The sequence below is a fragment of the Idiotropiscis lumnitzeri genome, chromosome 11 (assembly GCF_059441095.1).
Source record: "Idiotropiscis lumnitzeri isolate Australia: NSW breed Sydney's pygmy pipehorse chromosome 11, RoL_Ilum_1.0, whole genome shotgun sequence".
Classification (NCBI taxonomy): domain Eukaryota; kingdom Metazoa; phylum Chordata; class Actinopteri; order Syngnathiformes; family Syngnathidae; genus Idiotropiscis; species Idiotropiscis lumnitzeri.
Window position 1 is genome coordinate 9,428,066 of NC_142401.1, and position 23,381 is coordinate 9,451,446.

The following is a 23,381-nucleotide window of genomic DNA, read 5'->3' on the forward strand; positions in this document are numbered from 1 at the left end:
AGACAAAATGACTGACTACAAAGAAAACAGGAAGTCCAAAATGTTGTTGCTTGTGCCTTTCTGTTCGGAGTTTGACGAAGTGGGTCAAGTGACGTCATTTAAATTAGCTCTCATTTAATCATGTTACCACACACACATTGCACACACCACACTTAAGACATGCTGTGCAAACACACTAAAAGACGCAGACCATGGCGTACACCTTCTCCAGTACATAACACACCACACACAAAGCGGTACACAACAACACAGAGTAGAAAATTAAGTAAAAAGACATTTTATTTGTTTGAGAATATACAAAGCAGTGGCTGAAGTAACCAGATGTCACGGCTGGTTGTTAAAGAGAGGCAGTCTTGGACACAAAAGCGGGTTACTCAGCCATAAATGTAAACTCCGTAAGAAAATGGGAAGGAAAAAAAAAAAAAAAAACAAAGGAAAGAAAACATGTAAATGGTACAAACCTGCGTGGAATGTATACAGAAGGAACGAGACCAAAGCGTTAAGATTTAAGAGGGGTTAATTAACGTCGGCAAAACAACAGAAAGCCTGCCTCGACCAAAATGGCAGTGGCATGAAGGCCCTTAATATCATGAGCACCATCTGTTATGCTAACAGGGCGGCCGAGGATTAACTAGCAGCTTAAACACCAACAAAAGATTTCGCATCAACTAATAATGTTTATTATTATTATTATTATTATTAGCCCCTGCTTAAAACTTATCTTTGGTCTTTGATGTGAACGTGAGCAGCTGCCTAAACGTTTGAGCAATCGGCTGGTCAGAGCTGACTTGATAGAGGTTGTGCTTACAAACAGAAGCAAGGAAATGGAAAACTCATGTCATAGAATGGCCCCGTTTTGCACACACATACAAAAAAAGCTCATTTTAAAGACCAATAAATAACATCTTGTAGAAAAAGAAAAATGGGGGTAGAGGGCCACAATGTTTCACAACTCCAGTGCAATGTGAGAACATGGGAGCAAAAAAGAAAAACCTAGAAAAAAGCACAAGCTCTACAACACCATGTTGACCAGTAAGACTGAGCTGCATACAAAACCGCCATCTTTAAGCCTCCACTTCCGCCTCTTTTGAGTCTCCATTCTCCTCTGTCTTCTGTTTTTTGGTGTCCGCTTTCTCCTACCAAGCAGGGAGGGAAGAAATTTTTTTTAAAAAGGTTTAAAATGAAAGGAACTCAACATTTTCTGGTGAGTTGAAGCTGAACTGTCAAGCTGTAGAACTTGAAACATGAAAATATATGATTGGACATATGATTGATTTTTTTTTCCTTTTTAATATATTTTGGGGAGGGATAGGATTTATTTGCAGTGATATGTCTCCATTAGTTTAAATAGATTTCTTGTGGGAAAAAAAACATTTATAGAATTTACGGTTGAGCAGATCAGTTTAATATTGAAATGGTTCAAATAGATTGAGAAGCTTGGTGGTTTGAGTTTGCTAGACCTGTCAATATCACATATTATTCAATTGATTACGATGACGTTTTATTTCAAATTAAAGTGCATTTCAAAGCACCGTTTACTCGACTGTTTAGTGATTAAAAATGTCACAAGATTGATGTAATCACCAAACGTTTTGAAAATGGATTAGTTACTGGACTGGTATTTGTTTTTCAAAGCAAAAGCAGTTCTTTACAAATATATTGGTTTAATTAAACACAAAAGACAATCTGATTGCCTGCTTTCGCGATTGACAAAAAAAAATTAAGGCCTGTTGAGAGCAACAAATCTGAGGATTTGAACAAGTTGAAGTAAAACAATTACTAAATGATAATTCCATTATTAAAATAGCTGTTTATTAGTGTGACGATCAATTAGCCATTGATTTATCTATTTATTTAGTCACATCCAATTAAGATATTGCGAAATGTTAAATAGTAAAAAGTAAGCTTTTTTGGGTGGAGTGGATTAAGAGGAATGAATTGGTTGAGAAGTGAATTTATTGAATTTCTCCATTTATTTGGATATTTTATTACAGAGAATGTGGAATTACCATTATACGTTTTTCTTGGGGAGTGGTGTAATGCGAGTGGTTTTACAAATTCAATTAATTTCTCCAGTAATGTTTATTTTTTGGTGGGGGGTGGTTAATTGGTTCGGAAACTGGGTAAAAAAAATAAATATTGTGACTGAAGACAGCACACGTGACCTACCTCCTCTTCATCGGCAGCACGCTTCACAGGCTGTGCATCCGTCTCCTCAGCAGGGGGCGCCTCTTCCTCTGCTTTCCCTGCAAAAAAAAAAAAAGGACAGTTTGCCTCGTTTAGAGTTATTCAAACAAACCTGAATGTTAATTCAAGGTAATGAGTTTAAAAACGGGTAATTTATTTAACAGGGGGTTGCATGAGGGGGAAAAAAGGGTACCATCTCCATTCTTGTGCTCTTCTTCCTCTGCAGCGTCCTCAACTTTGTCACTGTGGTTAGCACCATTCTGAGGGAGCAAAATGTCAAATTTATAGTCCTTGTAGTTGGACTAATCCTGCACGTTTACACTAAGGAAGAGCGAAGAGTGTATGGGGGTGCTTTTTTTGCTCTCCAGAGGATTAACCACCATCAGCAAGAGCAGCAGCAGACTCTCTGGGAAGACACCCCCCAATGGAGGCGGCTCGCTTGCCAACATCTGTGCCATTTTCCACAAGGCACACAAAGAGCACGCGGCCCAGGCAGAATGGCGACACCTGCACGACGAGGGGGCTTCTCGCCTAAGACAAAAGCCCCCCACTACTCCCGCCTCTCTCCCCGCGAAAGCTGCCAGCAAACTCACAGTGCCATTAGCAGGTGCGTCCTCGTTGTCTGTCTTTTTCTCCTCCTCCTCCTCCTTCTTCTTCTCCACCTCAACTTCTTTCTTCTCTTTCAGCTCCTTCGAAGAAGAAAGAAAAACTAGGAAATTGTCGACGTTTTTCTTTCCACGCTGAAATGTCGACTGAAACTCAACCATGCTTTAGGTCTACGGCGTTTTAAATCGATTAATTTGTCATATTGAGTTTTTGTGTGCTGTTTTTTTTTTTTGCTTCGTTGTGCTCGACGCACGCGCGTGAGACGAGAAAAGGGCTGCTCGTGCTTTTCCCGCCCACATCAAAAAGCACCGGCTGCTTTCTCCTCCTCGCTTTTGTCTCTGTTGGCCAGCATTAAGACACCCTACACGACAAATTCTCAACTCAAAATGACACACGAGGCTTGAAAAAAAACTAATGAACGCCCCCCCCATTTGACGTAGGCGTCGAGTTTGATTTTTTTAAAGCACCATTTTAACGCAATACACTTGCCAAACAGCCATTTTACCCCCTTAACCGCGAACTACGAGTGGCCTGTAGCTCACATTTGCAACTTTATCAACTTCTTCGCATAAAAGGCGAAGGGTCGGCGTGAGTTTAAAATGAATGAAACGCACCTTGGCTGTAACCTCTGCAGTTGCGGTGGTGTCAACAGCTGTGTCGGCCATGTCTAGTTTGACAGCGAGTTGAATTAATTTGATTGTTTAATTCCTGTTTTTGGCTTTTTATCGTCGTCGTCGCGGATACGAGTCCAGTAACGCCGAGAGAGAAATGATGTCTGCTCGTCTCTGCTTTTTCTGTGGGAGCCGCTTGAAAACCACTCTTGTTGGAGGCAGAAGCTCAACTCGGCGACCGATTGGACCGTAGCGTCGCGTCTGGCGTTTGATTGGAGGAACGCCACGTCAGTTCTTGGATAAGCACCCGCCTTCCACGACAAGTCGTCGATGATTGGTCAGTTATTTTAAAGCGCCGCTTTGCTATGACGGTTTTTTGTGTGTGGGTCTTGAGGTTTTAATTCAAATAATGGGATGCAAGTTGTTAAAGTTGCCATTTATCTATTGATTATACGAACTTTTCAATGTTAAAAGTTGTTTTTTTTAAAGGCAGGATAAAAATGTGAACCACGTTGCCAAGCGGACTTTTTTTGTATTCACATTTTTTTTTCTAGTTAGCACTGCGTGGAACTTGGTGTCAAATTACACGAAAGGAGGAAGTATGTAAAGTGGGATAGTATGGTTTGAATCAATAGAAAAATTGTAAATTTCTCTATTGAATTAAGAATTCTGATAATCTGATTTTTTTAATGTAATAATGGTTTGGATTGTTGGGAAAATAGTGATTAAAAAATCTCATTGAATTTAAATACAATTGAAACTTGATCTATTTCTGTTTAGAGATTCTAGGAAATGCCCAATACTAATTAAAAAAAAACAAAGTTAGTTTAGTTGTTGTGAAATATGTCCACACCAACTTTTTCTGTGTTAGCAATATATGGAGATTGGTGTCAAATTACCCAAGAGGAACTATGTACATATGTATGTCTAGGTAGGCTATTTGGACTAGTTTGAATTGGTTGTGAAATGTTTCATATCTCCGTCAAATTGCAAAAATTAAAATTCTTTATAAAGTAGGATATATGTTAAAAAAATAAATCTAAATCTAAATTAAAGTTTAATTCAAATAATGAATGCAAGTTGTTAACATTATGCTCTACCAATACATTCAAAATTGTAATGTTTCAATCAGGCAGAAAAGGTAAATGGTTTTATCACTTTAATTTCCTCATTTTTAACATTATCAATGTCTGTGGAGATCGGTGTCAAACTCCACTAAAGAAGAAATTCATTATTTTAAGTCAGATTTTTTTTTTTAAATGTAGAATGTTTGAATTAGTTGAGAAATTGTGAATTTGAGGCCAACCATTTGAGGATCATTTGTTTAAATCCTACCTTGATTTGGGAATTTTCTCATTAAAATGTGGATTTCTTTTCCCCCTTTAAAAATGTAGGATTTTTTGTTAGAATGGTTTGAATTGGTTGAGAAACTGTGATTAAAAACTATGCATGTTTGGTGAGGTGCGCATACACCAACAGACTACATCAACCTATCAATAATATGTTCAGAAGACAGAAAAGGTTAAAAAAAATGTGCATTGTGTTGGCTTTTCTTCACATTTCCTTTTTTAAATGTGAGCACTCTTTCTCTGTGGATATTGGTGTCAAATTACACTGAAGGAGGGATTAAGTCAAGATGTGAACACCATGCCTATGATGGCTGGCTATTCCTTTTTTCTAAATTTAACTCACTTCATACTACCCAACGGCGCAATAATCACCACTAAAAGCTGCATAATTATGAAAAACTATGCCTGAAAATACACAAATTTGCCCAAATGTGTTAAATTACACTACATGATTTATCTTGGTTTCTTCTTTGTCTTGGTCTCATTATTTCCAAAGAGTATGTTGCCAAATCAAATGTATCAATCACCATGTCCATTAAATGTGTTTATTTTGTATTTTGAATTTGTGACAAGGGATGCTGACAAAAATGCAAATTTGAAGCAAACTGCGCTGCTTCAAAAAGGCTCCCCTCAGTCTAACCTCTCTGTGTTTCTCGACAATTTAACGGCAGTGAAAACATTTGAAAACAAACGGTCTCCTTCCTGTTAATGACTAAGCCTTATAACCCGACTAGCCTGTTTTTTTTTTCTTCCTTAAGTTTACTTCTGTTCTCATTCAACTGGCTCATCCAACTGTTAAACCAAAGGAAGTGACAACAGGCGCCCGCACAGCCTCGCGCCCGATGCTTCAAATGAGGCCCGCGCGCCAAAGGCTTTACTTTAACTTACCAAGCGGAACAAATAGTTTTCATAGCAGATCCAAATCTGCAAATGTTAATGCTGTCACCTACAATTAATTTCATGTAAAAGAAATAAACATCCACCATTGTTTGCAAGCTGTTATTTAACACAGGCCGCTTTCACGCTGCCTGTAAAATCCGGCCTTTTCTGTGTTACATCACTGATGCAGAAAGGAAGTCGGCGCAGCTTCGGCGGTCGTATCAGAGACCTCGTTCACACAGATATCCAGCAAAATTATCGTAACAGAGACAATTGTTTGTCTTTGCCTTTTTTACACAGCCCAGCTGCACAGGATAATGTAGCGACACTGGCTATATTTTGCTCTCATGGCCTTTTTAAAAACAGACGTTAGCATGCATGCTAACGTATGTTTTAAGCGAGTGTATGTTTTACCACTCCTGCGCCCAATAATACAGTGAGCGTAATGCTTGTGTTAAATACAGAAATAGCACCGGTAACTGTTTGAATACTCTGGGCCTTATGGCCCTGAAAATACGGTACTTACTCATCGCTGCGAGAAGACAAGCCACTGGCGGGAATCTTACGTTGTCACTCGCTAATGAGCTTAACTCTAATTAAGTACATAGATTTCTTCCCAAAAATGAGAGTCTAATTATATTGTTGTTGGATGGCAACGATTGCTTTCACCGCAATTGGCCTGGGAAAATGAGTGGGGTGCTTAACTTCACACCCGAGTTCAAACCTTTGCAAAATTCAACAATACATCAGAAACGTTACGCTCTGATACCACCTACAAGACAGAAAATTGCCAAATTGTTTTCACCCCCTTATTTGGTGTCAGTACAAGTTATACGGAAACATCAACTTTAAAGATGAATAAGGTCATTTCAGAAAATGACATCAAAGTAAAGAATTTAAATATCATCCAAACATTAAGCAGGGGAAAAAAATTCATATATTTGACAAAAAAATATTTTGTTGAAGTGAGATCATGGCAAGCAACAAACCCGGAAGTGTGACTTCATTTCAAGAAAACAATGGCAGAGCTCAACACGTAAAATGTACAAAGCCAGTCAGAAATCAACTCAAAAAGCAATTCATCAAACAAACTGAAATTCTAAGACACCATAAGGTTTTGAAAATGGATCGTAATCACATATACCTTTTTGCAAACCCTTTATCGCAAATAAATCGATTGAGAAAATGAAAAACACTTCTTGTGGAATTCATTCACTTTGGGGGGACGAAACTGTTCAATTGATGTGCCCTATTTTTAACTTTTAGCCACTCAAACAAATGTTGGCCTGAATGTCAACGCCAAACAGCATCGAGGCATTGCGCTGACAAACGCCATAACAACGGCAACGAGCAGTTAACGGGACAATCAACAAAGCAGTACAATGGCTGACTGGCAACTCAGGATTCTTAAAAATGGTATCACATGCCGGAGACTGATGAACATTTGCATTTTTGTTGTAAAGGCCTGTACACGCCAATGCGATGTCGGCCGTTGTGGCCAACTATCGCGTCGCTTAAAGTCGGCATATTTGAACGGAAATTGACGGAAGCATACGCCGCAAAATCAGACGGGGACGCCAACTACTCCGGACCTTCTGCGCATGCGTGAGACGTAGTACCCCTCCATGCCATCGGCGGCGATAGTCAACGCGTAGCCTTTGACGGTGATAATAACGCCGGTTTTTCGTGAATGAGTGATTACTTTATCTTTGCGCTCTTCAGTCCAGCCAGCCGTTATGCGCATAGAGATGTGAGAATGAGCAAAGTTCATTTTGTTCTTGAGAAATAGTTTAAATTTTCAGTTTTTCCACTTTGGTCACTTCCTGTTCTTATCCAGTGCACTGAATCGCTAGCTGACAGCCACGGTGCTTATTTAACCCGACAGATAAACCGAATAGATTCTACATGTTGAATCAGCCGAACACGCCCCATTAACGGCTTCGACTTTCCGACGTTGCGCACTCCACCAAACAGACAGCCGGCGAATTGCTGTGGAGAGGCCTTTATTGTCTAATCATGGATATGGATGGATTACGTTGAAAAAAAAAAAAAACGAAAAAAAAAAAACAATCAAAACTACCGTATGCATTGAATAGTTTTAGCTATTAGTATAAAATATGGTAGGCTAAATTTTCTTTACCCAAGGTCTTTAACATGCTAAACAAAAGCGGCGAGAGACCTAACAGAGGCAAGAGAACACGTGTGTAAGCACGCCAAGTATTTTGTACCTCACACCAGACGCTGACTCAAGTTAACTGAGTGCATGTTGCCATGTCACTGTTTGAAATATTCACTGAGTTCGAAGTTAAAGGCCAACGTCGCCTATTTTGCACGACGTCCGTCTAAAAGATGCAGTCAGTTTGTGCAGTTGACTGCAGCTTTTCAGAGCCCAAATTAACATACATTCGTCTTACATTGCAAATATATTTGTTTCAAAAATGTATATAACTTACCCCCAGCGTGATATCTTGTCACAAGTGTCTAATTTTAGCACGTCTCCTGGGATCCTCACCGCCTTTTTTTTGTTCTTTTTCTTTTAATCGCCTCCTCTCCGCCAGTGCTGCAACCACAGATTTCAAGGATGCCTTCGGGGCCGCAAGCCTATTTAGTGACTCACCTCACATTCAGAAATATAATTACGAAAAGTAATTACATGCAGAGTTCAAAGGCGTGTGCGTCTGGCAGATTCAGGGACCTCTTGGACCTCTTTCGTCACCGTGTCAGTTGGATTGCTGGCTTGTACACGGTAAAGAAGAATAACTTCTTTTTTCGAAAAAATATTATTATTGTGAAGCATTTCAACATTTCAAGTATCCAGAAGGCCATTATACGTTGAGAAAAAAAAATGTGATGCAATTATGGAAAAAATTACAATGGTCCTCGGTTTACAGCGGCCCTGTCATATAAACTTTCAAAGTTACCACGGTACTTAATCTTTTTAATTTGACATTTTTACATAAAAGTCCCCGAGTGCCTTTTTTTTGTGCAAATATTTACTGGAATTGTGACTTTATGTCTGCGCTGTAAAGGCACATTGTGACTTGTGTAAAATTTGGGTTACATCACCATATAGAGAATTTTTGCTTGTTGTAGTTAAAATCCTTTTTTATCTGTTGCGTGTGAGTATTTCGGATGAAAGTGGCACAAGAAATTGTGTTTTCACATGTTGCCGAAAAAGCAAAGTAAATTATTTATTATCTCTCTCAATACATGAATATCCAGCGTTTTAGTCTGGTAGAAATTATGCAGAAAAAAAAACCTAATTAATCACATAAAAATTAAATGTAATTCAAAATTTGGGGTTAAACAGTGGATGTCTCTACATACATTCCTAGGATAAAAACCGGATGCTGAATTTGGAAACATTTGCGTTTTTGTCATTGTTTCTTTGCTGCGCATGACACCAACTTAAAACACCAATCTTTAAATCGCAACTCCACATGGTCGGAACTTGACCAAATGCAAACATAAACATAGGACCACGTGGAGGTTAAATGTTTTGGGGATTTTCCAGTAGTTCCGTTTTTGTCCTAGAAAAGTCATATCAACGATATGATTGACTCTGTAAATTGTAACCCTATTAGGAAAGTGCAGATTACATCGCATCTAATGGACTGAGTGCCTACAATAGAGACATGGGAGTAACTCAGGGATGGCAGAACGCATTACTCACTCTCCACTCCGCAAGAGTGGAAAGTGGGCACCAATAGAATCAAGCGGGTGAGTGGAGGTTGGTGGGTGGGGAGGGGTTGAATTGTGAGATAATTTCCTCTCCTTCCCTCATTTGCCTACCGCAACTTGTTTCCATCCAAGTTTATGCAAGTCAATGGAGAGCCTGTGTGCAGGTCGCCAAATAGGAAAGCAAAGGACGTGCAATTGTGCAAACAGTTTAGCTTTTGACCACTTTTTCCAGAAGGGAAAAAAAATTGCAGAAGGCAAAAGGAATCATTCACAAAAGACAAACCTCTCTCTGTTTTGAAAGAGTGGAAATATTATTTCAAGACCCCCAACTGTTCTCCTACACAGTGACAAGATACAGGATGGCAAGCGCCTTCATTTCACCTCCATTTCGCGAGGACAAAAGGCCTGACCTGACTTATGGAATGTCAGCGCTCCGAGCAAAGAGGGGGCCCTCCGAAGAGCAAGGGTCAGGTTTAGGGTTGGGGGAAGGGCAGATGGGGACTGATAATTGGAGGAATTGGTTTGCCGCAATCTGAGCTCTTTTGTTTTGAACTGCGGGGATTCCGCATGGTCCAGCGGCCTTTCTCCTGTCGTCAGGCGAGTCCTGCGGTGCTCGAGGGACAACAAAAATTTGACTTCTCGCTGGGAGCACAGTGGGCTTGATTGATAAGTCTATTACTATCATAATATAGAAAGACTATAATAAATTCAAATGTCCGCATGGAACAAACATAATTCCAGTCACAAAATGCCCAAAACTACCATGAAATATACCCTTCAAAACTAAATGGCAGACACCTGGTTTGAAGAAGCCTGCCAAATTTGGTGAGTCCACATGCCTTCACAGTTTTTTTTTCACTTTATTTTAGTTGTCTTTCATAGTGAGTAGCTGTATTTTCATCAGTGAAAGAAATAAAGAAGACTAATTTGTCAACTAAAAGCATATTCTCTGAAAATAGATGCCTGCAAAGCAGATCTAGTGTGGCTCAGGAGACCATGTCGACATTCCCGAGGCGTGTGCGGATCTTGTTGGTTGACTTGCCTTTTTTAACGTTGCTTCCAAGGATTAATGCTTTGATGAGGATTTACAAAATGCTTGAGTGTGCCTGTTTTGGAACTACTCCAAGAATACGAAAAGGATTTAAGATGTGTTTGCTATGGACTTAAAAAGATTGAAGTGCCACATTTTGCTTTCGGGGAAAATGTGGTTATATGTAAGCTCGTCGAATTATGAAGAAATTTTGTATCTTTTGTCTGGAATAGCCAACAATTAGATGAACAACAATTGCAATTAATGGGCTGTTGATTTTGGCCTGTGATTTGGTCGCTGAATGAAACACAGTAGGGTACCAGTGCTTTTTCTTTGGATTTTTTTGTGATACCTCCACAAGAGGACAATTTTGACTATGACCATGACCCACTAGAAATAAAACTGACTATGTTTCACTCCAGCAAATCTCGTGAGACCTTATCTTAGGGAGCATCTAAAAGATTGACTCCCTGCAATTTTAGTTTTTGTTGTTGCTTTGTTGGCTATTTTTTGTGGAATCACATTCCTTGGAATAACAGGAATCCTAGGTACCTTCCTCTAGCTCGCTGGAGGGCAAGGCACCAAGACATGCAAGAATATTGCTGGGACAAGTTTGTCATCTTTGTTACAGTGGCAGCACTCCCAAAACAGCTATTAAACCAAAAAGTCACCTTTGACTTCCTGCCAAGTTGCATGTCCATAAAATGTGCGATCGTTGTTAGTTGTTCAAGTGAAGAATTTAACAGTTGCATTGTACAAATATGTCTTTCTCCTCTGTGAACGACTTGAAATGAGCGCCAACCACCTTCTCCACCTCTTAGCTCCACCCTCTCGATGACTGTGTGTAAGTGGAAATTTCCAGTAATTCCGAGCATGTCGAGAAGCGCTCCTCCTCCTAGTCTCCTCCTCCTTCCCTGATTTTCCCGCCTTTCAGCTTTACCTGCCCCCATGACCCTTCACACTTGCGCATTCCATTTTGGAACGACTTCATGCTGACACAGAACCCGAGTTCCTAATAGCTTCATATCAAATGTAAGAACTAATGTTTAGTGCCTTTTAAACAACTGGACACTGTTGACACTCTTGAGGATATGGAGTATCCTGTGATACTTTGAATAATTCAAGAGGTTCGACTACTTCAACATTAGTGATGAACAATCGTTTGTTTGGGATGGCACAGCAGATGGTGCATTTGCATTCTGTGTGTTCCTCGAGTGGATTGGACGGGCTGGTTGTCATGGGTCCACAAAGCAAAATGTTGAAGATCAAAAATTGTAACAAATACGTTTTTGATTGGTTGAGTATTGGGTATGGAAAACAACAGCTTGTACATTAAAAGCTACAGAGAAATTTTGGAACATCACAGTATATTTAGAACATCAGGGGTCAACAACCGTTTTGAAACTGATTGCCAGCTCTTGCGGCCTGAAGCATCCAAAAGGCTACCAGTTTGTTACACATTTCGGAAATAACAAATTACCTTAGACGCGATATTTTTTATTAATTAACCTAACCCTAATTCCATTTATGGGAAGACACTGATCCTGTTAATGATTTCTCACATTGATTGACAATGAATGATAGAGATAAGCTGGAAACAGATAAATACCAATATGGAACACTAATATATATATATATATATATTAGAAATTATTAAAGTTTTTACCGTTTCAAATGACCACTTGGACAACATTCTTCTGAATTGTCTCATCAGCGCTATTTTTAGAACAGACTCATGGGCTACTCATGTAGTCCTTGGGGGCTACCTGGTGGACAACCTTTGTGCGCTCACTCACTGCTACAAGAGGCTCAAGCATTCACCTCATGATATATTGCAACAACAGCAAGCGTGCCTTGGCTGTGTTGTACAAAAAAACCCAAAACAAAACAACTTTAAATAAAGACGAGAGGCAGCTGGAAAGGAGAACTTTAGCGTGTGCGCTCATGGCATGAGGCGCGCTGACCTTAGCTCCATTGTGCAGCTCCAACAAAGAGCCATCTGCACAGCAACCAACGCGGTGACGGCGAGGGAGTCGCACACAGGGGAGATCCAGGCAAGGGGGGAAGGGACGTGGGGTGATTCTGGAAGTGAAAAGCCACAACAACAACAACAACATGAATTCATAGAAGCTAGAAGTTATCAGAAAACAAGGGCAGGACTCTCTCTCCTCTGATGACAGAGGAGAGAGAGCTGCAGGCCTAATCACTCAAGTGCATATTTCCTGTCTGCAGCCTGATACAAAGAAGTCAAACCCAAGCCAGCTATTACGCTACAAGGGCAAGGTTTTTGTTGAAACTCCTCTTACGAAATGCAGATCTGTACATGCCGCTATCATGTTCGCACAAAGACAAAATGGTGCCCGGTTTAACAGCAAAGAGCTCCAAATGTTTCACAGGTAAAAACATGACAGGCGGGATTGCTTAGCAACAGCGGGAAGAAGAAATTAAATACATGAGGTGAAACCCGCCGTGCTGCCACCCAGCGGTCAACCTTTGGCACATGTTGAAGAATAATTTATAGGAAGAAGCGAGATGCAGAACACGATATTTGCATAGATAACGATTGACTTGATTGAGTTGGTGCGGTGGGAGGGTGGAGGGGTGCGCTTGAAAACGTTCCCGCCGATCTGATAGGCTGGGAAATGTGCTCATGGTGCGTGGTTGCCAAGCAACATCCCGGAGATGTGGGTGAGAGGGAAAAGGAGAGGGTGGGAGTGCTGGTGGCGGCGGTGGCAGTAGCATTGGCGGGGTGCGGCAGAGGGTGTTATACATACGTCAAAGGGAGGGAAGGGCTCTGGGTGCAGGCTGAGGAAACTACCTGGCAACATTCCCAAATAAACAAACAGGATCAGGGCAGCAAGGGAGACCGACAGGGAACATTTTTTTCCCCCCTAACCTAGATAGTAAGGCAACAGTGTATTTCCCCTCCCCAAGAACAAGACACTGCAGGAAGACGCATAGAGGTCACGCAAGGACGCTCAGTCTAGCCAAGCGCCTCTTCAAAGCTCCACTTAAAATGACTTCTACGTGGAGTGGCTCCACAGCAGAAAAGAATCCAGACAATCAGGCCAATCAAGGTGTGCAAATAAGAAGTCGCTGAGCGAGAGGAGAGGATAAAGTTACTGTGGAGAGGAGTGCTAGGGGTGGGGTGGAGATTTCACTCCTCTCGCTATAGGTAGAGCCTGCAGGAGGAGGTGGATCGAAGCAGGCATCGAGAGCTCTTTGTCAGGAGCAGGAAATGAGGCTTGTGTTGCGATTAAAAAGGGAGGGTTTCTATGGAGATGCAGGGCCGTGTGCAGGGAGGACGAGGCGGAGGAGGGGTTGGCGGCGAGAGTAGAATTTCAAAGACGGCAGCCTCTCCTCCATCACGTTTCCCTGCTCGCTGTTTCCACGGCGCCCCCTTTTATCTGCTGTAATCTGTTTAAGCAGAGGCTGCAAGTGGGTTTATCTTAAATAAGCCCACCAAGCCGTCGCTCGACCAGTCACCAATGTTAGGCGTAATAGTTCCAGATCCGAAAAAAAAAAATCTCTAAAGCAACACGAGCTCCAGTCGATTACATCAGATTGACCCATTTGCGTGCACGCGCTCTCTTGTTTGAAGTGTTTGATGCAGTATTTCAGTGATATTGCCTTTAGTACACGGCCACACCGGATTTTAAATTAAAATAGTGCAGACTTCCAGCTTTTGTTTAACCCTTAAGAGAGCCTATGGAGGTGTGCCACTCTTTTGTGTATTTTCCAAGAAATTCTATCTGTTTGGCATTACATTTTTTTTTTTTTAATTGATTTAATAAAGTTGAAAAAACATTCAAATGTACACAAGTAGCCATTGTGTTCCAGTCCAATTCCTGATTCTGTGTTGTGCTACACCTATACGCTGTGTATTTGAGAAATGAAGGGTGGGGGAGTCTTAGTTGAAGATTTTGCCATTCCCCTGTGGTCACTTGTATGGATTTTTTTTTTGTTGAATATTCACAGTTAAAATTCTTTATTTCAAACATGGTCATGCAGTGTGTCATCTGTCTACTGAAAAACATGAGAATTATTTAATAAAGTAAGTGAAGTGATGACAATCGATAATTTTATTTTTATTTCGTGTGCATGTACATCGCCGTTCACGCCAAGTTCAGAATTTTTTTTCTCTAAGAAATCCAAACTTTATTATTATAAACTTCATCCAAGCATTAAAAGTGATGATTTAAGATGAGAGTTGCAACATCACAATCACATTTTAATTATTTACCCCCCCTTTACAAATTGTCATTGTCCAAATACTTTAGGACTGTATGTGACCTTTAAATCCCAAATATAGTAACAGACTTTGTGAATTGTTTCGCAGCTCCGGTGATACAAATATAGCATTCTTAAATAAATCACTGTCTTGAGTTTTTCAGGAAGCTGCTGTTTGGATAAGATGACATTTCAAATGGCTGTTCAATAAATGACCAAAATAGAGATTTCTTATACTGAGGTTAGACATAAACAATGCACAAAAAAAAAACACCTTCACTATCGTTACAGAACATTTTGTTCATAAGTATGTTTCTTTTCAAATTGTGAGGCAAGAAGTCCCAAGAGGACTTTGGGGGGGAGGAGAGGTGGGGGGTGGGGTACAGCAGTTGGACAATAATAAAGAAAAATTATGTTTTCAAACCTGCTAAACTTAAGCGATACTAAATACAAACTTGTACATCTAGTATATTTTTAGAGTACTGCATTACTATTGTTTATCTCTGTAATTTTCCAATTGTCAGGCAACCCACATTAGGTGCAGCAAGTCTCTAATCTAAACCTGTTAATCTACATATATGTTAAAGGAAAATATGTTTCTCACTCGTTTTTTTTTTCTTAACAATTGTCTCAGCAGCTTCATGGGAATCTCACGCTGTACATTTTGTAGAGTACATTTTACTCGAAAAAAAAGACCAGTAAACAGAGTCAAATATTAATCTTAAAATTCTGCGTAAAATTTGCTCAAAATTTTACACTGAATATTTTACTCTCAAATTTTACTCTGTTTACCGGGATCGAATTTTGAGTAGAGTGCTCTCAACAAATTTTACTGCGCAGGAACTTTAGCAAAGTAAGAAACACACATTTTTAAAGTTGCTAAGATCACTTCAGCAAAGTCAAAATGAATGTGTTTTTAATTATTTTGATAATGGATGGCCGAGTGGTCTAAGTTCAGGTCCCAGTCTCCCCAGGAGGTCTGGGTTCGAATCTCGAATTTCCCCATTGTGGGACTAATAAAGGCAATCTTATCTTATCTTAAATAAAACATTGATTAACATACAATGTTGAGGCTGGAAAGCAATAGGTTGTTGTTATGTGTATCTACAAACAACAAAGTGGACAAATTCAGCGGTAGTAGTGAAGATCCTCTTTTCATAGCTAGGAAGTCAGGCAAAACAAGCGCACCCCACTGCCATGCTGCAGCTGTTTCCAATAAACTGATTACCTGGAGTGGTGGAAATGTCTAGTTTGTACATTTTGTTTATTTTAAGATTGATTATAGTGAAACATAGTGAGCAAATAAAGCCAAAGCTTAAAGAACATGAAAAGCCTTGGAGGTTGCAAAATCGCCACACCATGTTGAGAACACCAAAATTCAAATCTCAGCATGTCAATTAGAATGACAAAAGGTTTTTGCTGCCCCCAACCTTTGTGTTGGGGCATAGCAGCCAGTGTCATGCAGTGAAACAGTGCACTTTCACAGTGTGGTCCAAAGCCAGATGGCCGTTAACACATGAAAAAGAACAGCTGGTTACTGCAGGGCGTCTTTACAGCTGCAAAACTAATTAGAACCAAATAAACAAATTGCAAGCGAGACTAAAATGGATCGTTACCAAAAACGTCATCATTAAAAAAAAAACGTGAGGAAAATTATACTTATATACTATACTCATAAAAGGTCAGGAGGGGCTTTCAGGTAAAATATCCGCATGAAGCTCAAATGCACTGTCACCCCAACAGGTCAGCTTCATCCAAATTTGGAATGCTGTACTTTGAGCACAACTTGCTGTTTTATGACAAGGTGCTGAATGGCAAAATTCACATTCCAGTTTCTCGCAATTTCTGTCGTTACTCAGCATAGGTTCATGCTGAAATTTCACCCGCAATCCAAAGATCCCCAACTTTTCATGAGTACTGTACGTGTACAAGCTACATTTGAATTTCCTTCTTATTAGACATTGCATATGGATCTACCGCTCAGATCTGTTCCATCACTGTTTCCTCTTGAACACGTGGGCTTGTTTTGAAGCTTTTTGTTGCAGATTTCAACCCTGAATTCTCTCTTTGCATAACCTGTAAGGAAAATGAAGACCATCACACACAATATAACTGGTTCCTAAGTAACATAGACTGTAAATAGCATTTAAAAAAAAATCTGACTCACCCCTTCCAATATTCTTCTACGGAGTTCCCCTTGAGAGAGAGGCCGCTCTTCCTCATCCGCGACAAGCAAGTCGTCCGCGTCATAGTCCACACTAGAGAGGTCAGAGAACACACCCGTCAGCACAAGGGCTATAAATGTAACTGTACGTGCAAAAAATGTTAAATAATCTTATTTAAAATGAAAACTTAAACCTCCGGACTGCAGGTTGAATGGTAAGATTCTCCTGGAGCGTCACTGGGTTTTGGCCAAAGAGAAATTTGGGAAGATCGGATGAGTTGTAATCCTTGCCAATTTCCTGTAATTGTTAATAAAACGATAATTGATAATTTGAGTTAATTATACTTACCAAGTGTACACAGTGGTATTTTTATATGTAAAAGGGTGGAGCGCGACACTTACATAATAGGAAACCGACAGTACTTTCTCTTAATGTCCAAATGTTAATTTTAATTCTTTATCCATTGGTAATGTTTTTCCTTCCATCATCCATCCATCCATCCATTATCTAAACTGCTTTTCCTTATAAGGTTCACGGGCATGCTGGAGTGTATCCCAGCTCTCTTCGTGCAGTAGGCGGTGTACACCCTGAACTGGTTGCCAGCCAATCGCAGGGCACACATAGACAAACAACCATCCGCGCTCACAAACACAGCTAGGGACAATTTAGTGTGTTCAACCTACCATGCATGTCTTCGGAATGTGGGAAGAATCCGGAGTTCCCGGAGGAAACCAAGGGTCATACCTTTTTTTTTCTAATTTATTAAAAAAAAAAAAATACTACTTCGAGGAGATATCTTACTAAATTTCAAGTACACTGTGATAGTTACAATATAGTGGTACATTCGCAAAAAAATACAGAATTCATCCAAATGAAAACGGTGAAGGAATTTCTTATACAATACAACTTTATTGATATAGCGCATTTCATAACAGCCGGAGCTGTAACAAAGCGCTTTCCATATGGTGTAATATAAATTATGTAAAAAGAAAACATTTGATTCTTACAGACAATCAGCATTATTTTATTGTTATATTTTTTCATATTTTTGTTTTATTATTTAAAAAAATAATTTTTGTATAGATTTTTTCCTATTAAAAAAAACTTACATGTGACAGTTATGGCCAGTTATTGCTTTTTGAAAGTATGATTTCTTCACACAAATCAATTTCAGACATTACCGTTACCTTGTTATCAAGGAAAGCTTGTATGGTGAGGAGCTGGTTGGTCTTCTGCTCCACCAAACCCAAGTAGGGCATAATATTGTTGTCACTGATGGAGTCCTCCATGACACACTCCACTTTAGAGACAATACTGCTCACGCCTGTGAGAATAGAACAAGAATCTTTCCTACTCTGTATTATATATTGTAAGTAAATACTTACTGGCCACATCATTAGCTACACATAAAGGTTCACGTTTAAGCCATTGCTGTATTTGTGTGATGATATTCAAGTGCATGCCAGACCTGTTTTAATCTCCTCCAGGACTTTGCTTATGACGGCGGCACGGTTTTCAAGGTCTTCAGTTTGCAACTCGGCGTCCTTCTGCCGTTCGTCAACGTCTATCAGCGAAGCGTGATGGTCCTCCTCCTGTCGCAAACCTTTCACTTGAAAGTGATCCATCTTTTCCCGGATCTGGATTAGACACAAATGTGATAATGTGGAATAACACACTTTTATTGTGGTGGTGTGGCCACGCTTTGAGATTAAACTCACCTGGCTTATTTGATCCCGCAGAACCTCAGCTTCGTTGTTTTGCTCATTTACAAAGTTGAAAAGTGCAAAGTTACGGTCTTCAGCTGTGAAAGGCAACAGCAAAACACCCAACACCCACTGGACATGTTACTCCTTAACTCTGGCAAAATATACTACACAAGCTGTATCAACATTTTAAAAATAACCGACATATTAGAAACAGCTCTCAGTAAGATGCAGTGCAGTTCTACACTATAGTAAACTATGAAAAACAAATAGAAAATTTTAACCCCGGGACACTAATGCCCTAAATTAAATAATAACTTGAGTGTGTTTAAATATCTAAAGATTAAAGATTTTTTTTGTAATAATAATAATTTTATTTAAAATTAAAAAATATATATACATCAGTTAAACATAACACTACGCATTATTTCCATTTAATTCTGAATGAATGTTTTCCACATTTGAATCATCTATTTAAATAAAATAAATTCAAAATTTTAACTGACAAAATATTTTAAAAACATAACTTGAAAAATTTTAGATACATATTTTTTAAATAAAAAAAATAAAATAAAATTTACGCCCAAGAAACCATTATATTACGTTTCAAAACTGAAAAAGTAATGATTTCAGACTAAATAACTTTTGAAAACCAAAATACAGTATTAAAAGGAAAAAAAAAAACCTACATATTTAAATCAGAATAAAAAAAATATTATTTTCTTATATTTAGCTGTCCTTATATTAAATCATATTTTTTATCCATTGACATATGCCTGTGTTGAGTGGCTCAGAGAAATGACATGGTTCCACTGCCAACTTTAAGTGGCATCTATTTTAGCTCATGTAGCTACCGCGGGCTACAAATATGCCCCATCACATTTAGCAGTAGACTAGCAGAAGCTGATGTTGTACGTACCCTGGATGAAACTGCTCACAAGCAATTCTGGGTCAGCTTCTCCTGTCACAGACTGAATCCTCTGGAAAAACGCTTCCAAGTCATCTGTCGACTCCTCACTCAGGTCTTTTGTCCCCTGCTCCTTCAAACCTGACACTAGTTAATGCAACAAATATATATACATAAGACCCAATGAGTGATAGGCAAACTTTCTTCCAGCTAAGATCACACCATGGTCCAAAATACTGCATGTCTCTGACCTCGCTCTGCACCGTCCTGGCCCATCTTCTCGCTGTATTTGGTGGTGATAAAGTCTTTGAGGCAGGATTCATGTGAAATAACCCTCTCCAGCTCCCTCATCTCTGTGTTGTATTGAGCAAGCTCCTTCTCTGCTTTTTCTCGCATCATTGCCAACTTGGACTGAGCCTCCACCCTAAATGCACAAAATATGATCATGACTATCACAGCATGTATGTTTGTATTTGACAGTCACAACTAAAGGATGAGTTGGAGTCTACGTATGACCCAACAAGGTACAGTCTAGCAGGGGTGGACAAAATAATCTCAATGAAATTAAATAATTCCTATGAAATGGCATATTTATAATTAATTATATTACATGAACTGATTACAGTGTTAATAATGAGTTTTAGTGATGTGCAGTGAGGTTCATAATTGTCATGGTGTGTTTGTTGTTATTTGGTTTTGGTTTAGAATTCACTTTGTTTTCCTTGTGTTCCTTTGTGTGTTTGTCTTGTTAGTTTATTGTGTCCACCTGTGCTTGTCATCCCAGTCCCTAATTTTAGCCATTCAGCTCCCTCAGCCACTTACGCTTCATTTATGTGTTAGTCATTGTCTTGTCAGTTTGCTTGTATTTAGTGCCCTGCTTTCGTTCGGTCTTTGTTGGTTCATTGTCCTCTGTACTGTTGAGTTGCTGTTTGGTGTGCTTTATTTTTTTCAAATCAGCATAGAATTTGCCGAGTTAATATGATTACCAGTAATGTATTGGAGCACAATACAAATGAATGGAAGAGATCATTAGTGCCTCCCGATTAAAGATGGAATCTATGTCTGCTTGCCTTAGTGATGATTTATGTGTTTATGGCAGGGGTCCTCAATCCTCTTCCTCGAGGGCCAGTGTCCTGCCTGTTTTCCATCTATCCCTGCTGCAACACACCTGATTCAAATGATCAGATAAGCAGCCATGGCTGCAGACGCTAGAAAACGATCCTGGAACATCCCCTGAGAAACAGGATTGACCCAATGTCTGTTGGCTTCTTCTACCATTGCGGCAATGGAGCACAACGCTGCCACATGCTGGTAGTGGCGAGGTACTTTCTTGACCGCACTGCACACTGAACCCTAAACCTGCCTGCCCTGACCCGCACGTCCCTGCCAAACTGCCATTTTGCAGTAGAAAAAAAGTATTTTGTCACTGTTGGGTGTAAATTTTTTAAGCCCAAATTTGCTCTAATCTCGTTGCACACTTGAGTACAATGACAATAAAGGGATTTCTAATTCTCTATTTCTTCTTTTTTTATTAATTTTCTTTTTACACTTCTATACTATTTATTGGAAAAAATGGCTCACTCTTTTTGACGAACAAGTGTATTTTTTTTTTAAAGTGATGGTTTTAGACAAGAGCAAATTTTACTCGATGCCACCAAGACAATTTTGAGGGGTAGGCCTTATCGTGACACAAAACCAGTTCTAGTATTCCAAATATATTCAGAAATATAACAGGTGTTTGCATGGCCTAGGTGTCATTTCGTGGGATAATTTCTCTAAAAAAACAAAACTGTGCATCTTAAACCTCGTACCTTGCATCGTGGGCTGCAGTCGATAGATTGATTGCTTCACTGGTCTTCTTCCTGACATCTTGGAGCTCCTATGGCAAGCAACCAATCATAACGATGAGCACCCGTATTGCTAGATTGCTGCAGGGCCTAGGAGATGTGCTGAGATGCTCACCTGGACCAGCCTTTCTTGTAGCCGCTGGAAACGAACGCGCTCAATATGAAGAGTCTGCAGGTCCTCCCGGAGATGGCTGTTCTTGGTCATCTGCTCATTGAATCGAGTTAAAGCCTGTGGAGACACATCACAACTGGTATTTTTATGCAAAAGACAGACACCTAAAAATGAGCTTTGATATTTACCCCTTGCAGGTTGTTCTCCAGTGTGCGTATGGTCTCCTGATTACGCCTGTGTGCAGACCTTTGGGTGTCACTTGTGTTGGCATTCTCTTTCCTCAGCTCTTTCAGCTTCAATTCCATGTTTGAGATCTGCCCAAATGACACACAAAACCCTACATGCTCACAATTTGTGAGACAATGTATGCATTTTCATTGCAATTTAAAATAGTTGTGCAAAAAAAAAAAACCTCACTAAAATGAGCCTGTTTTGACACTGCTGTTATGTCTCATGTCACTATTGTGGTAAGTACTCCAAGTTTGTTACAAGGGTTGGAGATACATATGTAGCTTTGAGTCTAAAAAAAAGGGAGTGTAAAATATGAATCAAATGTATCCCGCCACAAAAATTAAAAAAAAAATAAAAGACTGGAGAGGCGGGATTCCACTTTGTAAATTGGTGCACGGCCATATTGCAAAACACAAATACCTGGTCAAAGTTGTGCTTAAAAAGGCAGCTCATGAAAAATTTACTAGATTGTATGATCACTCTTGATAGGTGAGTAAGCACTTCAGAAAATCAACTATTTGTATACAATGTAATTTAAAAAAAAAATGATGTTCCCTTTAATGTGAGACAGAATCTAAGTACATAGGTCATTCACATCTTTTTGCAGCTCTTTTTGAAGTTGCATTTCTTTCTCCAGCTCCTCCTCCAGGCGGTCTCTCTGCTCCAGCAGCAAATGAAGGCTCTCAGCATCCTTTTTTTCCTTCTTTTGACGGGACAAGCTCTTACAAGCACCGAGTTTATGCCGAAGCTCGTCCTGCTCCGCAATCAGTTTCTCTAGCTCCTGCCTTTCAACGCAAACACCAACAGTCATTTAGATTTAAGGGGAAAAAAACAATGAAAAGAAAACAAACAAAGGTGAACTTGTCTTCTCACTGTTGTTTGCGCATTTGCTGTCGGGCCTGAATGCTGTATGCTTGCCTGTCTGCATCCAAGATCCGGTACTGTCTGAGCAGCTTGGCTTTCTCTAATTCTATTTAAAAAAAAATAGACACTAACCTCTGCACACACATTCAAAGACCATCTTGACATAATGAACATGTCAACACTCATCAGCCCCCCTTTTTAAGTACAGCTCCACTACGTGTGATCTTATATTGAGAGTTGTGTCAAAATTCACATTTTAAAATAACAAATAACTTCATGTTAACGGCTTTTGGAAAATATATCATTGTGCAAGATTACCTTATGGATTTTCTTACATTTTGTTCACTTTTACCTGTATCATCAGCATCTACATCACTATTGTCTGAGTGGGCGCTTCTGGTTGCTCTTCCCCTGGACATGTTTATACAGCACTCTACGGGACAAATTGTTGAAAACGTTTACTCATTCTATAAAAACAAGGTGCTGTCGCCATTTTGTTTTCCTCTAAATATTTGAATTTACCGGGTGTTTCTCTTCAAGTAAGGTATGGTATAACGTCACTTTAATATTACCCAGGTTAAAAAAATGCTAATAATTACTGTAGGTAGCTATACACTGTACTACTAAAATACTTGGTTAAATTTTACGTTAACTGTATGCGTGTTCTTTTGAGACTTGACTAGAAAGTAATCTTACCCGATTAAGTGGAAAACAGTGATAATCCGGCGCCTTCTTTCGGTAGAATTTCCCAAGAGTAGAGCCGCAATTTGAGTTGTTAGCAACTGTCGCCAAGTCTCTTAAAACTACATTTCCCGGCATGCACTGCGCGACCAGCATTAGCTAACGTGGTAGGTGAGCTTCTTCACGCAACAATAATTTTTGTTTTTCAAATTACTTTTGGCTTAGTTGCGCAGTCCATATATCTTTTGATTCGTATTTGAAATACACGGTAGACAAAAGTATTAACACAACCACACCA

General features: G+C 39.6%; 2 protein-coding genes and 1 long non-coding RNA gene across 4 annotated transcripts; 1 reads left to right on the forward strand and 2 right to left on the reverse strand.

Moving 5' to 3' along the window:
• Positions 1-261: 261 nt before the first annotated feature.
• Positions 262-3,601, reverse strand: LOC148327284 (uncharacterized). Its single transcript, XM_088308396.1, has 5 exons — positions 3,408-3,601; positions 2,781-2,876; positions 2,381-2,447; positions 2,170-2,246; positions 262-1,136 (listed from the first exon to the last, which is right to left on the reverse strand). The coding sequence occupies exons 1-5, from the start codon at positions 3,456-3,458 to the stop codon at positions 1,065-1,067; spliced, it is 363 nt and encodes a 120-aa protein (XP_088164522.1). The 5' UTR covers positions 3,459-3,601; the 3' UTR covers positions 262-1,064.
• Positions 2,175-18,469, forward strand: LOC148327285 (uncharacterized). The gene is made up of 2 exons (XR_015845767.1): positions 2,175-3,741; positions 18,226-18,469. It is a non-coding gene; the product is annotated as an uncharacterized LOC148327285 (long non-coding RNA).
• Positions 15,819-23,229, reverse strand: odad1 (outer dynein arm docking complex subunit 1). Of its 2 annotated transcripts, XM_088308394.1 has the most exons (15): positions 23,099-23,229; positions 22,755-22,835; positions 22,412-22,508; positions 22,134-22,323; positions 21,496-21,621; positions 21,311-21,424; positions 21,160-21,227; positions 19,600-19,772; positions 19,361-19,495; positions 18,457-18,539; positions 18,207-18,375; positions 17,926-18,062; positions 16,932-17,035; positions 16,741-16,831; positions 15,819-16,649 (listed from the first exon to the last, which is right to left on the reverse strand). In XM_088308394.1, exons 2-15 carry the CDS (start codon positions 22,819-22,821, stop codon positions 16,554-16,556), a joined length of 1,650 nt encoding a protein of 549 aa, XP_088164520.1. In that variant the 5' UTR covers positions 22,822-22,835; positions 23,099-23,229; the 3' UTR covers positions 15,819-16,553. The 2 variants fall into 2 exon arrangements, with proteins under 2 accessions (XP_088164520.1, XP_088164521.1); XM_088308395.1 differs by lacking the exon at positions 23,099-23,229 and having other exon boundaries at positions 22,738-22,770.
• Between the last annotated feature and the right edge of the window lie 152 nt (positions 23,230-23,381).

Coding starts and splice junctions, on each gene's coding strand:
- LOC148327284 (XM_088308396.1), bottom strand. CDS start 3,458: ATGGCCGACACAGCTGTTGACACCACCGCAACTGCAGAGGTTACAGCC. Junction 2,448..2,780: donor ACGCACCTGCTAATGGCACT/GTGAGTTTGCTG, acceptor TTGCTCCCTCAG/AATGGTGCTAACCACAGTGA. Junction 1,137..2,169: donor GTGCTGCCGATGAAGAGGAG/GTAGGTCACGTG, acceptor CCTGCTTGGTAG/GAGAAAGCGGACACCAAAAA.
- odad1 (XM_088308394.1), bottom strand. CDS start 22,821: ATGTCCAGGGGAAGAGCAACCAGAAGCGCCCACTCAGACAATAGTGAT. Junction 21,425..21,495: donor TGGAGAACAACCTGCAAGGG/GTAAATATCAAA, acceptor GTGTCTCCACAG/GCTTTAACTCGATTCAATGA. Junction 18,376..18,456: donor TGCGGGATCAAATAAGCCAG/GTGAGTTTAATC, acceptor TGTCTAATCCAG/ATCCGGGAAAAGATGGATCA.